Source organism: Podarcis vaucheri, assembly GCF_965113315.1.
Source record: "Podarcis vaucheri genome assembly, chromosome: 17".
NCBI lineage: Eukaryota > Metazoa > Chordata > Lepidosauria > Squamata > Lacertidae > Podarcis > Podarcis vaucheri.
Genome location: NC_138755.1, coordinates 5,152,576 through 5,170,170, shown reverse-complemented (window position 1 = coordinate 5,170,170; position 17,595 = coordinate 5,152,576). Strand labels below are relative to the sequence as shown.

General features: G+C 46.0%; 2 protein-coding genes and 1 long non-coding RNA gene across 6 annotated transcripts in view; 2 read left to right on the top strand and 1 right to left on the bottom strand.

The window, feature by feature from the left end:
* Positions 1-17,595, top strand: part of LOC309522339 — a 232,792-nt gene that overhangs the window by 147,542 nt on the left and 67,655 nt on the right. The gene's annotated exons all lie outside the window — the stretch shown is intronic.
* On the top strand, positions 704-12,044 carry TSR2 (TSR2 ribosome maturation factor). Its single transcript, XM_082205556.1, has 5 exons — positions 704-1,267; positions 6,080-6,170; positions 7,183-7,274; positions 10,480-10,653; positions 11,159-12,044. Exons 1-5 carry the CDS (start codon positions 989-991, stop codon positions 11,270-11,272), a joined length of 750 nt encoding a protein of 249 aa, XP_082061682.1. The 5' UTR covers positions 704-988; the 3' UTR covers positions 11,273-12,044.
* Positions 14,241-17,595, bottom strand: part of FGD1 (FYVE, RhoGEF and PH domain containing 1) — a 45,953-nt gene continuing 42,598 nt past the window's right edge. The window contains exons 17-18 of the mRNA XM_082205595.1: positions 17,091-17,278; positions 14,241-16,292 (exon numbers count right to left, since the gene is read on the bottom strand). Coding sequence (XP_082061721.1) covers positions 16,041-16,292; positions 17,091-17,278 — 440 coding nt within the window. The 3' untranslated portion in view covers positions 14,241-16,040. The remainder of the gene's footprint in view (positions 16,293-17,090; positions 17,279-17,595) is intronic.

Genomic DNA, 17,595 nt, shown 5'->3' with positions numbered 1-17,595 from the left:
TGGCCCAAGGTCACCCAGCAGCTGCATGTGGAGGAGCGGAGACGCGAACCCGGTTACCCAGATTACGTGACTACCGCTCTTAACCACTACACCACACTGACAAAGTCTTAGTTTTGGGTTCTAACAATTCTGTTTCCAATTTTGATTTTTCCACCTGGAAGCCGATTTTGTTGTCCAAATTGTATGCCTCCATTATCTGATAATAATGAAGCCAATCACGCACTTTGTTTTTTAGTTTTTCAAAACTCTGCAATTTCAATCTATTTCCATCTTGTTCCAAAAACAAAAATAAAAATATTTTTATTTATTTACTTGAATGGGGGGGGGCAGGTGCCCCCCAGCTCTGCCCATGCCCCAGGGTAGCTATTTTATGGTTAGGCAGGTAGCAGTGCTGCTTTTGAATGGAAACAAAGCTCAGTTCCCATCTATGGTGGCTACTGGCCATCATAGTTTACCCCAAATGAAATCCCAGAGCCAGTTTATAGAGCTACAAAATCGATTTTTAAAAATCCTATAGATTTATGAAATCTATAGTTATACAATTTTAGATTTTATAAATCAATAGGGTGGGTAGGACTATTGATATATGAAATGAAATGGCTAGGGCATTGCATATGGGTGGTTGACTCATTCAACAGCTGCCCGTGGGAGCGGGCAGTTGGTGGAGGGGAGCGGTGTTGCTCCCGGTGCCGCTGTGGTAAGAGCAGAAGGGAAAAAACTGCAGGATCATGGCTGGGTTCCGATCTGTGGCATCCTGCCAGGCAGTCACTGAAGTCTTCAGAAAGTCAGCGACTTTCTGCGATTCCAGCTGAGATTGCCTAACTTTCCATGATGATGCCTGAATCGTAGCTGTACGGATGGCGGCTGTCTGCCAAGTCAATGTTCCGACAAGCGTGGTTACTCGGAAGCCCCGAGTTTCCAACGCCGTCCAGTGGCATTTGGCAACAAGCATCGGAGCAAGACCAGCAACATATCGCCTTGTGTTTAGATGGCGTCCAGGCTACTGTACTGCTTTCGCGCCGCCGGCTTGGGCTCGAAGCGGCTCTGCTGCCGGATTCTGCCTTTGTTGACAAAGGAGAGGGGCGATCGCGGGCTCCGCGCTCGGCTCCTTCCGCCTGCCCGCCTGCCATTTCCTCTGCTCCTCGATAGCTCGGCGCTCGGCCTCGTGACTGCCTGCCGCTTGGTGATGGCGACTCCGCGGGCGGAGGCACGTGGCCTCTTCCGAAAAGGGGTCGAGGCTGTGCTGGGCAGCTGGCCTGCTCTGCAGGTAGGATTCCTTCGCCACAGGCAGGGAGCGGGGAGAGGAGCGGGAGGCTGGCAGCAAATGGCAGCAAAAGAGGCTGCGTGGAGGGCGAGCATGTGCAAAGTGCATTTCCTTCCTGTAGCCGCAGAGAATGCGGAGTTGGCTGAAGAACAGAAGAAGAGCCGCCCTGGATCAGGCGGGTGGCGCATCTCCTCCAGCATCCTGCTGTCATACAAGCAGGACATGAGCAAAGCAATAATAATAATAATAATAATAATAATAATATTTATACCCTCCCCTCCCCAGCCAAGACTGGGCTCAGGGCGGCTAACACCCGATATAAAAACAATTGATTGAAATACAACTTTTTAAAAAAGATTAAAATACAACATTAAAAGAAGAAGAGTTTGGCTTAGATATCTTGCTGTATCACTACCCTAAGGAGTCTCAAAGGGACGCGGGTTAAACCACAGAGCCTAGGACTTGCCGATCAGAAAGTCGGCGGTTTAAATCCCAGCGGCGGGGTGAGCGGCCGTTGCTTGGTCCCTGCTGCTGCCAAAATAGCAGTTCAAAAGCACGTCAAAGTGCAAGTAGATAAATAGGTACTGCTCTGGTGGGAAGGTAAACGGCGTTTCCATGTGCTGCTCTGGTTCGCCAGAAGCGGCTTAGTCATGCTGGCCACATGGGGTCCCTCGGCCAATAAAGCGAGATGAGCGCCACAACCCCAGAGTCAGCCACGACTGGACCTAATGGTCAGGGGTACCTTTACCTTTAAGGAGTCTCAAAGCGGCTAACATTCTCCTTTCCCTTCCTTCCCCACAACAAAGACTCTGTGAGGTGAGTGGGGCTGAGAGACTTCAGAGAAGTGTGACTGGCCCAAGGTCACCTGGCAGCTGCATGTGGAGGAGCAGGGAAGCGAACCCGGTTCACCAGATTACGAGTCCACCGCTCTTAACCACTACACCAGACTGCAGCCTCATTTCAGTGGAAACTCAAATCAAAAACTTTTTTGGGGATGAAAACATCAAGTCTTCACCAAGGCTAACTATCCAGACTGGTCCTACATGGGCCAGAAAAAAGCCAGGGAAGTCCCCAAATAGGAGTTGCATCACAGAAGGAGAAAGGAAGAGGGGGAGGGGATCAAATTGATTCCAAGCCAAAGGCCAAGCGGAACAACTCTGTCTTACAGACCCTACGGAAAGAAATCAGATCCTGCAGGGCCCTGGTCTCATGAGACAGAGCGTTCCACCAGGCTGGAGCCAGAGTTGAAAAGGCCCTGGCTCTGTTTGAGGCTAATCTGATTTCTCTCCCCACCTGCACTTCCAGCATGTGGCATTCAGAGGCATACCACCTCCTTCAGGGAAGGCAGAACAAAGCTGTCTTGGCTCATAGCCATCGATAGCCCTCTGCTACACGGATTCTGTCTAGAGTTTGGGTGAAACCTTTGACACCTCCCTTTCTATGGAGGCGCAGGTTGCAGCCATAGCAAAGGTGGCATTTTTCATCTCCACCATATTAAGCAGTTGGTCCCTTCCCTTTCTCACCCTGATCTGGCCACAGTGATCCATGTGACGGTCACCTCCAGGCTTGATTATTGTAACTCGCTCTACGCAGGGCTGCCCTTGAAGCTTACCCAGAAACTCCAGCGGGTGCAGAATGCCGCAGCGAGGCTCCTTACGGGGTCCTTGCCGCGGGATCACATTCATCCAGTTCTCTACCAGCTGCATTGGCACCCGGTGGAGTACAGGGTCAGGTTTAAGGTGTTGGTTTTGACCTTTAAAGCCCTATGTGGCCTAGGACCCTTGTACCTATGGGACCACCTCTCCTGGTATGCCCTGTGGAGGACCTTAAGGTCCATAAATAACAACACTTTGGAGGTCCCGAGTCTCAAGGAGGTTAGATTGGTTTCAACTAGGGTCAGGGCCTTTTCAGCACTGGCCCTACTTGGCGGAACGCTCTGTCACAAGAGACTAGGGCCCTGTGGGACTTGACATCTTTCCGCAGGGCCTGCAAGACGCAGCTGTTCTGCCTGGCCTTTGGCTTGGACTCACTTTGACCCCTTATATGGATTTGGTGTATAAATTTCCCCTTGCCTATTTTGCTGGCCCATATAGGACCAACATGGATAGCTGGCTCAGGTGAATATCTGATGTTTCCTCCCTTTATGGTCTTGATTTATGGGCTACTACTAAAATGAGGCTGCCTTTTAAGCTGTATTTTAAGCCGTATTTTAATTAACTGTTTGGTGGTGGTGGTGGTTTTTCCCCCTATTACGTTTTATCGTAATTTATATTTGGTGTTAGCCGCCCTGAGCCCGGCCCTGGCCGGGGAGGGCGGGGTGTAAATAAAAATGTATTATTATTTGTCTCATCGTCCTTTGAATCCATCCAAATTGTCGACCATCACTGCCTCATGTTGTTTCCCATGAGCTCAGATAATAGTAGAAAGGGGAAATGTGCTTTTAAAGCAAGGTGTGAGGCAGATGGCATACTTTACTGTGCACTTTGGTTGCTGGTTCTGGCAAAATACAGGCCAGGACTTAGGGGTAAAAATGCACTGGGTGAGGCTGTAAATGTGTCTTCTCTGCTGCTATTTATGTGCACGTGCAAATGGTGGTAACTTTTCTCTGCAACCATGACATCATTTTAAGCATTACTTTTTAACTTTATTATATCAGCTCCCGCTAGATGTATTTCTAAGCCATGATGTGGGTTTTCTGGAAAACTGGAAAATGTTTGTAAGTTGGCATTGGAAAATTTTATGATGCCTAGATTGTGATCTAATTTAACATATTTATTTTAATTGTATTTAACAAACAAAGCTAAAAACTTTGAAACTGCCAAGCTTGCCCAGTACAATATTTGCAGCTGGCATTCATTCATTATTACTAATGACCTTATGAAACTGAAAGACATCCATAGAAAAATTTTGAACTGGGAAATTTTCTACCTCCCACCACTGTTTCTAAGCATGGTCCCTGTTCTGCATGTGTCCAGAAAAAGAATGGAAGAAATTAAAACGAATCAATTTCTTAGGGGCTGAGTAGCTATCACAAAATTGAATTCTCAACTTCAAAAATACAACTAGAAAGTACTCCTTTTTCCCATATAGAAGCCACAGATCTGTAAAAGTTTTAATATGGCATACAAATATACCTCCTGAATAAGTATAATTTTCAGAACTTTGAAATCTGCCTGTCCACAAAGGGGTTCAATATGGTAGCTACATGCGCAACTGGTGTTGAGCCAATTAATAGCTACAGTTGGTTAGCATGCGCTGATGTTGAATAGGAACTCGTTACACAACTTTGTGCACCTGATATACATCCTGGAAAAATTAATACAGGTGGAAACTCTGGCTATAATCCAAAGAACCTAGGCATAAGCACTCTCCAACTGACATCTGAATAAACATGCCAGACAAAAGGCAGCAACATATTCAAGCAGTGCAGTTAACCTGTAGAATTTGCTTTCCCAAGATGTAGTGATGGCTACCAACTTAGATGGCTTTGAAAGGGAATAGACTTATTCATGGAGGGTAAGGCTGTCAATGACTACTAGCTGTCATGGCTGCATGCTGTCTCTGGAATCAGGCAGCATGCCTCTCTGAACAGCAGCTGTCAGGAAACAGCAGTGGGAAAGTGCTATCACCCTTCTCTCCTGCCTGTGGGCTTCTGGTTGGGCACTGTAGGAAACTGGATCCTGGACTAGGGAGGCCTTAGGCCTGATCTTCTCAGTGTTGCATGAACTTGAAGAACCAAAACATTTGGAATGGTTGCTAAAATTAATGGACTTGGCTGAGATGACAAAACTGGCATGTTTAATCAGAGAAAAGTCATTGTTAATATTTACTGAAGATTGGAAACCTCTCATAGGCTTTGCGTTAAAAAGAAATGACATTTGGATTTGAGGATTGAAGGTTATGATTACTAGAAAGTGGCTTTATTAGGTGTTAAAACGAGTGAATGTTTGTATATAGTGGTCAGGTGAAGAATCAGAAGTTCTTTAGTTTCTTAATTTCTCTCAATCTTTTTCTATTCCTTTTTTCTACCTCTTTCTCTTTTTTGCTTTTAGATTGTTTTAGTTTGGACAAAAAAAAAATGATAATAATCTTTGCATTTTTCTTTATAAGACCCATTAAATTTTATTTTAAAAAAGAACCAGGAGATTTGAAATAACCAGGGGTGACAATGTAGGTCACTTCTTTATTTTTAGTTATTATACGGAGGTCTTCATCTGCAGTTTGAAGTGGTACAAAAGTACAAACAGGTAAATGGAAAGCTGTGTCACTGTACAGGTGGGCTGTCACCCGTGCCCCCTCCTTTGTGCTTTAGGCAGACTATTTTGACACACATTTATGTTTCTCCATCTTAAATGAAAAAATGAAGGTTCCAAGGATTGTTGAAGGTGGTGTTGGTGATGTCACTGACGCTACCCAGTAGATGCCCTGCCCATCATGGCCATAACACATCTGTGACAAAGGGAGGAAGTGGCTTTCCCCCAATTCAACAGCTGAAAACCCCAAAAACTGTTTTGTTATTGTAGTGCAAACCAGGACTGAAAACGTGGGTGGTATCAGCTAAGTCATATGTAGAGCTGGCCCATTAAAATCCATGGAGTTCAGTTACTTAAGTCATTTGATGTTCAATGGATCTACTCTGGCTATATCAACATTGGATATCACCTTGTTGTAAGATAGTATTAAAGCAGCCCCAGCACCCTTGAAATCTCTGTCTTCACTCCAAGCAACCTCAACTCATTAGCTTGGAGTTTGCTTCCTGCAGAACTGCCTAACTACTCTCTTTTATGAACGTAGCTTTGTCTTCTTCTGATGCAGGTCGCAGTTGAAAACGGCTTTGGAGGGGCATACAGCCAAGAGAAAGCTGAATGGATGGTGGAGGCTGTGGAGCAATACTTTCAAAGCAATGGTGAGGTACCTAAACAAGATAATGTTCTGTTGAACCAGATAGCAGACTCCATGGAAGATAAACCTATTATTGTTACTATTATACATGCTCATAGCTGTTAACAAAACGACTCAAAGCAATTTAAGAAATATTAAATTACAGAGCAACTTATCAAACATGTAAAATCCACAACAAAAAATAATAAAAGTATTCATCTGTGAACATCAGGAACAGGACAAATACTAAACCCGGTCCACTAAAAGGAAGAACAACAGACAGGAGACCCACAGACTTTGGGTCTACCCTGTGTTTGGTACAACATGGTGGGTCCCTCATTTTATTTTGTGTTGTGGGCAGTTTAAGTCAGGCTGGTCTCACATTTACCCAGAAGTAGCAGCCAGAGAGGTGCTTGCAGCAACGAGCAGAGTATCTTGCTCATTCAGTGCTGCTCTAAGTCAGGGTCCTCACTGTCACAGTGAACATTGGTAGGTCAAGAAACCCCCTCTGAATGTTCTAAAATGGAGTGGAGACAAAACAAATATGGTAGAATCATTTTATTACAATTCTGAAAAGCTCAGCCATGTACAGAAGTGTCACTCAGCTAATCACAACTGTTATGTAGACCAGGGGAGACATCTGGCTTAACATGTTGTCTGAGGTCAAGAGTTCCTGTCTTGTGCGTCCAGCTCTGGCAAGAGAGTTAGGTTGAATGATTACATCTGGGGGCTTTGGGGTTCATTTGGGCAGGGTACTATCTGTGAGCCTGAATCCCCACCTTTATGGTTGGGATGGAGGAACCTGTGCACCACCCCTCACCCGATGTTGTTGGATTTGCAGTTCCCATCATCCCCAGCCAGCAAGGCCAGTGGTCAAGAATGATGGAAGCTGCAGTGCAGCAACACCTGAGAGGGCCAACGGGTCCCCATCCCTGTTTTCTGGCATCTCTTACGGAGTTCCTGGCCACTTGAATCACTGAATTCTTTCATCTTTTCTACACAGACTTTTAACTCTTTGTCTACCTTCTTCTCTGCAGCTGACTTGGAGCTGGATGAGATAGAAGATTTCCTTGCCGAGTTGATGAACAATGAATTTGACACTATGATAGAAGATGGAAGCTTAGCTCAGGTATACGCAAGGCCCTCTCTTCCCTACACCTACACACACACACACACACACACACACACCCTCTCTGTTGGGATGGAAGCATCTAGTCTAGTGCTCCAAGGGACAGTATAGGTCTTTCCCAGGCTGTGTCACATTTGCTTCCTTCCTACAAACCTGCACTGGCTGGTTTTCCCACTGAGGATGAGCATCGTCTCTTGTCTTAGATCTTCTGTCTCACTTATGAGAGTGCAGTGGTATTTCTTAGGACTTGTTTCTCTCAAGCAGCAGGTGAGAAAAACTAGCCTGCACCACTTCAAACTGCAAATAAGGGCTTATGTGACTGAATGTTGCTTGGTGTAAAAAGAAAAAATTACACTTCCAAAATTATCATGTTGGGGAGAAAGCTACACTCGGAACTTTTCTCCGTTGCATCTAGTTTGGTATATCTAGAATATTTTTTTTAAGATAAAAAGATAAAGGGACCCCTGACCATTAGGTCCAGTTGTGACCAACTCTGGGGTTGCGGTGCTCATCTCGCTTTATTGGCCGAGGGAGCCAGCATACTGCTTCTGGGTCATGTGGCCAGCATGACTAAGCCGCTTCTGGCGAATCAGAGCAGCACATGGTACCTATTTATCTACTTGCACTTTGACGTGCTTTCAAACTGCTAGGTGGGCAGGAGAAGGAACTGAGCAACAGGAGCTCACCCAGTCACGGGGATTTGAACCGCCGACCTTCTGATCGGCAAGTCCTAGGCCCTGTGGTTTAACCCACAGCGCCACCCGCGTCCCAAAGGTACAAAGGAGCATTCAGTCATATGAGAAATCTCCTCTTTACAGTCTGAAGCAGAGTGACTGTCTGCTGGTTGTGAAGCTTTGGTGTCAGAAATGATTCTTCCTGCAGCTCCCAGAGCTCCCCAAACCCTTGCTTTCCTCTAGACTGAAATGGGACTCGGCACCTTCTTCTCTTTCTCCCCATTCTGTACCTAGCCAGAGCCAGTCTCAGGTGTGCCCACTTTGCCATGCTTCAGTTTTTGTTGACACCTCAAGTGGGGTTGGCCTTAGATAGTCTAGCAGACTGGTCTGCAAGTTACCAGGGCACATGGGAGGTCATGAACGGCTTGATTTCTCCTTGCTGAAGACTGGATGCTTTTAAAAATCATAGGGCTGGAAGAAGGCCAGAAAGTCACCAAGTCCAAATGCAAGGCAGGACATACCATTTCAGTATCCTGCAAATGAACCTATACAATCCATTGCATGAAGTGTCACAACTGGAGAGCAAAAGCAAGCCAAGGATGTAAATCACAAATAAAGCACCAGGATTGCTAGCCAATCTGAGCTGAAACCATTCGCCCCCAGTCCCCTCAATATGAAGGAAAAGCCATAAAAAACCCAATATTTGGGGTAGGAATGTTAGCTTATTATAAGGCAGACCCAAAACTGCAGCCATTGAGATGAATTCTGCTAGTTCACAGCAAGCTGATTTAAAAAAAAAAAATGCACTTGAGACTTTGCCTTTAGAAAGCCTTTCTGCAAATACGAATAGAACTCTTTTTAACCCTCAAATTCTCAGCCCTCATATAGATGCCTTTGATGCAGTGCAGGAAGTTGAATTTTGGACCTTGCAGCACAAACACATCAAACTAGTTATTCCTTTTTTTGTGTCTGGATAGATTCTTCTGCCCTTAAAGGGTTGCTTTCTTTGTCACACCTTCCGCTCCAGCTGTATCCATTTCTCCCTCATTCGCGTAATCTAGCCCCAGGATTTAAGACATTTTAACTGCCTCTTTCCTCCCTGATCTGACTGCCATTTACCACTGTGGGGCGCTCTTGCACTGTACATTGAGGCACTGCAGCTACAGAACAGTGAGAAGGAAAATGTCAGATGAAGTTGCCTTCCAAATCTGGGGAGCCAATTTTTTCCAAAAAGGTGAGAAGGCTGCTTCTCACCTTTTGCACTGCAGAGGGTAGTATAACAGAGAAAAGGCAGGGTTTTTGTCAGTTTGCTGCAAGGCAAGAAATCCCATCTTAAAACTGGTAGCTAGAACAACCACACACACAAAATTACTCTTGCTTTTTGAGTAGGACCAGTTTATCCAGTCAACTGAAAGTTAGCACAGCATAGCAGCAAACTAGAGCCTTAAACCAGGGAGACTTGCTTAGCTACAGGGTGACCTTAGGTCAATCACTGCCTCTTGGCCTAGGCATTCCCAGAAGATTAATATGAGGATAAAATTAGGAGGGAGAAACCTCGTATGTTACTCTGAATTTCTTGGAGGAAGGGTGGCATAAAAACATAACATCCTTCATTGTTGATATTTCATCACATATCTAATGTTGATGGGCCTAAACTACCACGCCTTAATTACAAAGACAAATGTGGAACTTGAGAGACTGAATTTCAGATTGTTCCTCTGGTTCTGAATAGCTACTAAACTGCCATTGCCTTAAAAGCTATTTCAACAGATCTGCCTTCTGGAAAACCAAACTGGCCTCTTGCCAGATTTCCAGGCCACGACCCTGGAGGGATGCTTATATCAAGATGCTGCCGTTCAGACACTGCTTCCTAGAATGCTCTCTGTCTGAAGGTCAGGCACCCATTTTGGACCAATTCCTTTGTAGAAAAATTCCTCATTTAGAAAAATGGAAGTGTTACCAAAGGAGAGAGAGAAATGTGTAAATTACTCATAAAGCAATCTCAACCCACCCTGTTGCTTGGCTTGGTGGGAGGTCTAGCTTCCTAAGCCGCAAAAAAATTGGCAGACACTTCTCCCAGCAAGAAAAGACGGGAGGAGGAGGGGCTTTTAAGGCAATGTCTCTTTTTTCATTAGGACGGGTGCATGTCAAGGCCTTGTGACTTGCACACAGTAGCCTTTTGGCCCCAGAGCCACTTCTGACCCTGGCTCAGCCCTCTTCAAGTGTGCATGCAGATGGAAAGAACTCTCCCCAATATAAATGGCATTCTTTTTCCTGTATCTTGTGGCTATTTTTATTAGTATGAACAGAAGTATAATGAGATGGCTGCCAACTTCAGCAGTAAACATGCAGATATGTTGAGAACAGGAGCCTTTGGCTTCCGTTCTCTGCTCTAGGAGCTCTGTGTGTGGTCTGATGGAAGATGCTGTTCTAGTGCCAACTCTGGAGGAGGGCATTGCTGCAGCGGTTAGCCCTGTGGAAGTTCTTGCTCTGCTCGCTGAAAGAGACTTGACCCTCTTCCCGCACTGTAGGTAAGCCAGCAATTGCGCCTGTTCTTTGGTCAGTGCCAGCAGGGAGAGGGAGCCGCAGTGCACGAAGCCATTGTCCGGCTGGCTCAGAAGAAGCAAGAGGCAAAGGTGGCAGCTGCAAAATCAAAGCCAGCAGAAGAAAGCAGCAGTGAGGAGGAACAGGGGACTGAGGAAGAGGTATGACAAATAAACTGCACAGAAAATGAAAACAGCCAGCCAGCCTGTCACTTGTTTTGCATAACCTCTGATCTGCTGGCTTTATTCAGATTTCAAGTTTCTTCATAACTCAGTAGGCTGACACAAGGATGGAGGGAAGAGGAGGGAAACATGGCTGAATGCCATGAAGGAAGGAGAAATAACAGTTACGGAGCATAACCAAGGTCCAGATGACTGGAGCCATTTGCTCCAGTCTAAACTTGTCAGATGATGAGGTTAAGGAACTGGCTATTTAATTCAGCAGATTTAGACCGCAATTGGTTGGTGAGAACCATGGCTCCTTGGACTTGCCCAGAGACAGGTTTCTGTTCCTTTGTAAATCCTACGGACTACTGCATTTCTCAAACAGTGAAGGCTACAAGCTGGGTTTTTGGCCCAGAATGTTAAAAACAGAAATTATGTGAACCAGAAAACAGCAATTAAATCCAGTCACCGATAACATTGTCTCATTTTCTCCCCTACCCAGGCTATGGACTGCAGTGCTGCTCCCAGCATGAATGGAGCCCAGCCCAGCCCACCACCTTCCTCCGGGGCAGATCCTGAAGATGGCTGGACCTTGGTGAGGAAGAAAAAGAAATGAAGAACAAGGGGCAGCAGGCACCACGAGGGGCAGGAGTTCTGGTTGAGCTGGTGCGGCAGGACGTGGCTGGGGAAATGGGATTGTGTGATTCCCCTCACCCCCAGCTGCAAGAGACTAATATTTATTTTTAAAGCATCAAAAGGAGTAACTTGGATGACAGAGATGTTTTTGGTCTCTGCGTGTGAGGCTTCTGCACAGGCCTAAGTATATTGTGCAGACACAGCTGCTTGGTCCCTCTGCTCCTCACTTGGTAAAGGCTCTTCTGCGCTGAAGGGGATACAGGTTCGGGGCCCAAAGGGCTGAGGATCCTTGAAGGGATTTTCTTTTCAATGCACAGGAGGCCATCTTCCACCTCTGCCACCTCCTTGTGCTTAAAAACGGCTGTTTTAGCAGCAGGGTGGGTTCTTTTGCAAGGAAATATCTTCTTCCGTGGCAAGACACTGATTTCAACATTTCCATTGCCTCCTCTTCAACTCCCAGAAGACTAAATCAGGCCCATATCTTTTCCCCCAACCCCATCCCGAAGGGAAAAATTGCGTTCTAGACATTATTGAAACAGACAGATAAGCATAACAGAAAAACAAAATTCTGTATTTAAAAAAAAAGACGACAATGGAAAACCAAATACAATAATGAAACTAGAAAGTAACATGGACAATACACAAATCCTTGGTTGTGGGACAGGGCACTTCTCTCAATAGAAGCCCCCTTCCCTATCCTCTGTAGTGGCCAGCCACTGTACATGAGCAACAATAAAATATTATTTTGGTAAGATTTTGTATATCCCTTAATACTGACTTTTTAATATAAAAGTTACATGCACTAGCTCTACACCACGATGGGGATGGGGGTGGGAAGAGGATGACAAAGAATTGGGACAGGCACCAACGGCCCCCACCAGGAGCCTCTCATAAAACAGGGCAACCAAGTTGGGTGTTGTTTTTTAGGACACCCCCCCCCCAACCTGCTCACATGTAAGTTGAAATAGTAGAAGGAAGGGGAGGGGGAGAGAAATGTTGGAGGGATCGTAGGAAGCTCCTGTGACAGTCCAGTAAAGGATTGGAACAGAATGGAGGAACACTAATGTTTAAGTGCATTGCAGAGGGGAAGCAACTGCGTTTGAGAAAAGGCTGTGCGAGAGAGGTTTTTCTCCCCATTGTAATGACCCCCCTTCTCGGCAAAATCCGCTAGGAGCATCTGCTGCACAAGCACCCTATTTTATATGGCATGGGGCTTGCCTGCTCAAAGGTGGCTGTGGCCTCATCTTATTTTTTAAGTTTTATCACTGGCTTTATATTCGCTAGGGTAGGTAAATGGCACTTCCATGTATCACTCAGAACGGCAGGTGCAAAGAACAGGAGAATGGCTATTGCTGTCATACCCTGCTGGCGAGGAACTCAAGAGACAGAATAATGTAGTGGCAGATACACCTTGTTTTGATTGAGCAAGGCAGTTCTTAACATTAATACTAAAATGAATGCAACTTGGGGGTGCATAAAATTGGGGCTTAAAATTGTAAACTGGTCATTTGCAACTGGTTTTTCTACCTTAATAGGTTTCACCCAGAAAGGATAAGAATTGGGAGGGGGTGGGTAAGATCGTGGCTGGCATTTTGCTGACAGTATCAGGCAGGCACCACAAAAAAACCCCACAACTTTGTGCAAAATTAACTGGCAGCCATCCAGGCTCTTGGGTAACGTCTTGCCTGTGTTCAGATTCAGCTTATGGAGTCTCATTCTGGTGCCCACCTATCCTAAGAATGTGAAGGCCAGAAAAATAGTAAATTCGGAGAATACTAGATTTGCAAATACTAGGGGGGAAATCCTGCATCCAGTGTCATGGGTTTTTTGTTTGTACAAAACCAAGGTTGCAAACCTACCCCAATCAAACTCAGTGGTGCTTAGTTCTCAGTAGGCATAGGATTCCACACTGCATGGCATTTATACTTTTTGAAGCTCCAATTACCTCTACTCATCGGCGTGGGTTTAAAAAATCCACAGGACTGCTCTTAAGTTCCATTAAGATGACAAATAGTACAATCTTATATGCTAAAAGAAGTTGTAAATTAGGCACATCATGTTGTTGAAAAAGTAAAATAATTTTAGGCTTGGCAAATATATTCTTGAGGAGAAGCTTGTAAGATGTGGGCTGCATGAGGTAACTGGTTAGCTGGGTTTGTAGCTGGTTGACTGACCGAACCCAAAGTGTGCTCGCTAATACAGTGGTGCCCCGCAAGACGAATGCCTCGCAAGACGGAAAACTCACTAGACGAAAGAGTTTTCCGTTTTGGAGGTGCTTTGCAAAACGAATTTCCTATGGGCATGCTTCACAAGACGACAATGTCTTGCGAGTTCCTGCTGGTTTTTTTTCCCCTCCCCCCCCCTTTTTCTAAGCCGCTTATCAGTTGATCCGATCAGCAGATAAGCCGCTAATGGCGCTAATCCGCTAATCCGTCAATGGTCTTGCTTCGCAAGACGAAAAAACCGCTAGACGAAGAGAATCACAGAACGGATTCTTTTCGTCTTGCGAGGCACCACTGTAGTTCCTCATCACCCTGGAAAAAAATGGCAGGTAAGGTGCTGCAGGGTTCTGTTGTTGCTCAACATCTTTATAAATGATTTGGATGAAGGGATTGAGGGTATGCTCGTCAAATTTGCAGATGACACCCAACTGATGCTGAAGCCAAAATCTGGATTCAAGGTGACCATAACAGATTGGAGAACTGAACCCAAACTAACAAAATGATTTTCAACAGGGACACATTTAAGGTTCTATTCCCTTAGGCAGGAATAACCAGCTGAACAGCACTAACTAAGATGGGGGGACACCTGGCTTGCCAGGAATACGTATGAAAATTAGGGGTCTTACTAGACCACAAGCCGAACGTGATGCACCACCAAAAAAAAAAGCACATGCTCTTCTAGGCAGCATCAACTGAAGTATAGCTTTCTGATCAAGGGAAGTAATAATTCTGCCTTGGTCAGACTACACTTGAAATCCTGTGTCGTTCTGGGCACCACAATTTAATAAGGGTATTGACAAGCTGGAACATGTGCAGAGAAGGACAACCAATCCTTATGAAGAACAATTGGGGGAGTTGGGTGTTTAACCTGGAAAAGAGGAGGCTGAGAGGAGATATTGATAGGCATCTTCAAATATCTAAAGGGCTGTCACATGGAAGATGGAGCAAGCTTGCTTTCTCCTGCTCTGGAGGGCTGGACCCAAACTAATGGCTTCAAGTTACAAGGAAGTAGATTCCAACTAAGCATCAGCAAAAACTTTCTGGTTGTAAGAGTTGTTTTGACAGTGGAACGGACTTCACTGGAGGTTTTTAGCAGAGGTTGGATGGCCACCTGTCATGGATGCATTATTTGAGATTCCTGCATTTTAGGCGGTTGGACTAGATGACCCTTGGGGTCCCTTCCAACTTTATAATTCTATGATTCTAGGGGTGGGGGATATATATCACATACTGTATTCAGTTTCTCCCAAACTTGTTTTCCCCCAGAAAACGGGGAAAGATTTTTCTTCCATAGCTTAAAAGGAAATTTTATAACTTTAACCTGTTTTTAGCCATAAGGTTTTGCTGCTCACTTAAAAAAATCAACTGTAGATTACATTTTTCCAGGTATCTTTTACATGATCAATTTTTGGCAGCTTAATTCTGTCACACACACACCCTTTTTACTGTTGGATTTATCTTGACTTCTATGTGATTTTATTGCATTCTTTCACGTTGTTGAAAGCACCTTGGAGCATATTTGCAATATGTAAAATTTCAAGCACAAACTGGAAGAGCAGTTGTTACAAAGATGTCACCTATAGCCTTGTGCAGCTCCACCCACTTTGGCAGGGCTTGCACAGGAGAGCTCTGGTGTGGGCCGTGCCTTTAGACCCCTCGGCAGAGGCAGGAAGATTGGGTGGAGGCAGGTGGCAGGCACCACGGTCCAATTGCTGGGGGGGGGGGCTTATCAGTAAGAGGGGACCCTGCATGCTATAGCAAGGACAAGGACCCTGGCTCATTCTTCTAACTAGCTCTCATGTCTCAGCTTGCTTGTTTTGTTCAAGGGGGTGTGGGGTGAGAGAGAGAGAGACTTCAAGTCAACATCATCCATCTGCTAAGGCAGCCTCAAATCAGCCTTTCCAGGTCCAAAAATGGTCAGCATTGTGTGAGGAAACATCACAAGACAAAACGCCACCTAGTCTCACACAAATACAGGGAGGAGGGTAACAAGCAAGGGAAATAAATGCTCAAGAGAGGAAAATTCCCACGCCCATTTGCGTTCCACTGAAAGAATAGTCTCAACTCTCTCCCTACCCTGCCCCAATTCCCCCAAACCACTGCAGAGGACGTATGTTCGGTAAGTGCTAAGTAAGCAGTGGGGACTGAAAGAACGGATCTTGGTCCAAGATGCAAAGAAGGGGGGAAGCACATGTTGGAAGGAAGACATCCACCCGCTCGGATCCATTTCTTCCTGCATAGAGGATGGGACGAAAGGAAGAAAGTGGAGGTGCTCCGATTACGACGTGCTGCAGCTAGGAGCAGGAACTGGCCTGGAGCAAATGTCAGGACGTGTGACGTGCATCGCCTCTGCGGCTGGGAATGCGGCAGGGGCAGGGTGGCTGCGTTGATGCGGACTAAAAGGAAGGGGAGAAAGTGCCAGAGAGAGAGGGAGGAAGGAACGTTCAAGTATACTGGTCAGAGAATGGTGAGCAAGTTCCCCAAGTGGGCAGAATCCGCAATTCCCAGCTGCCCAGCCCTCTGCCTCTAGGTTCTCTCCGCCTCCGTATCCTCATCTGCCTCTTGGATTGAGGGCGGCCCTCTGCCTTCTTCTCCGCGGCCTGCCCTGCTCAGCACCTCCATCCACCGCTGCCGCAGCTCTTCAGTCTCGGGGCTGAAATACCAGCACAGGTGGCTCTGGCTGATCCGGAAGGCGTGGCGTCGGTCCACCCGCTCGCCGGGTTCAGGCAGGCTCACTTCGAAACCGATCAGAGGCATCGAGCGCTGGGCCTTGACATCCTGCAGGACAGGCAGGGAGAGAGGTCAGAAGCCCACAAACGTGGCCAGGCTGTCGACTGCCTGCCTAGCGCAGCATTCTGCCTTCCCAACACCAGGCCAAAGTGTGCTTGGAAGTCAGGAAAGGGATGTTCTGCACCTCCCATCTTTGCTGACCACTGGGCCATGCTGGCTGGGGCTGATGGGAGCTGGAGTCCTGCAACCTCTGGAGGACCATGCAGAATCGGAAGAATTTTTATTTGCATCAGCCACTAGCCATGGCAACAAAATAAAATGTACTGAAGATAGAGGTAAAAACCTAAGTACACAAAATACATTCTGGAGGTTTACATCAATAATCTAATAATAGTTCTTGTTCTAATTGTTATGTATTAAGATTAACTGCAGTTCTCACTCAGGGCCACCAGTATGCAAATGAAGGATTGAGAACTGTCGCTCACTGATTGGTTAGTTAGTTGGAAGTTGTTACTGTTACAAGTTACTTAGTATTATATAAAGCAGCCAGCGAGGCTGCAGTGTGTCAAGACTCCAGGAGCAGTTCTAACTGCTGTAATAAAGAGCTGTGAAACTAACAGAGCTGTGTCCTTTGTCCATCTTTCCCACTATTTAACACGAATTGCCCCTGCTAATTTTATTATTATTATTATTCAGTTTCTGCTGTCACCTGATTACCTTGATCTGCCACGCAGGTTCTCCACCCCTGATTCAAAGGTGATTTGGGGCCTCGCCCTCTCCTTTCCCTCCAGAATAATATCTGGGGCAAGAAGCAGCATGCAGGAGAACCAAGTGCCGCTGCCATACCTGTGGGGCTCCATAGATGTACAGCACCAGGGGCTCGTTTTCGGGGATGACAAACCAGCCTTTGTGCCAGGTCTTCCCTCCTTTTTCCATGTAGTGCAAGAAGCTGCAGATCACACTGTTCTCTGCCACCACGGAAGCCTGTTTCTGCAGAGGGGCCAGAAAAGTGTCCTTGTGAGACCCACACAGTCCTAACCCCCAACAACCGGCAGCCCATCAGCAGAGAGCATCACTTTGCAATTCCGAGAGCTGGAAATGGGATCTCTGAGAACATCCAGTCCAGCCCCCAGCCCCGAGGCAGGAATTGCACTACCATTCATTCACTTAACTTGTAAAAAACAACCACCTCTAAGTGGCTTTACAGCATCTCCCAGCTGCTCTTGTGTGTTGATCACTGAGTAACGGGAGGTCAGTGGAAATTATTTTTAAAATACAGATTTATTTATTTTTAAGTCTGATGCAGGCAAAAGGCACACTCTGAGTAGCTCTGCAAATATGAAAGCAGCTT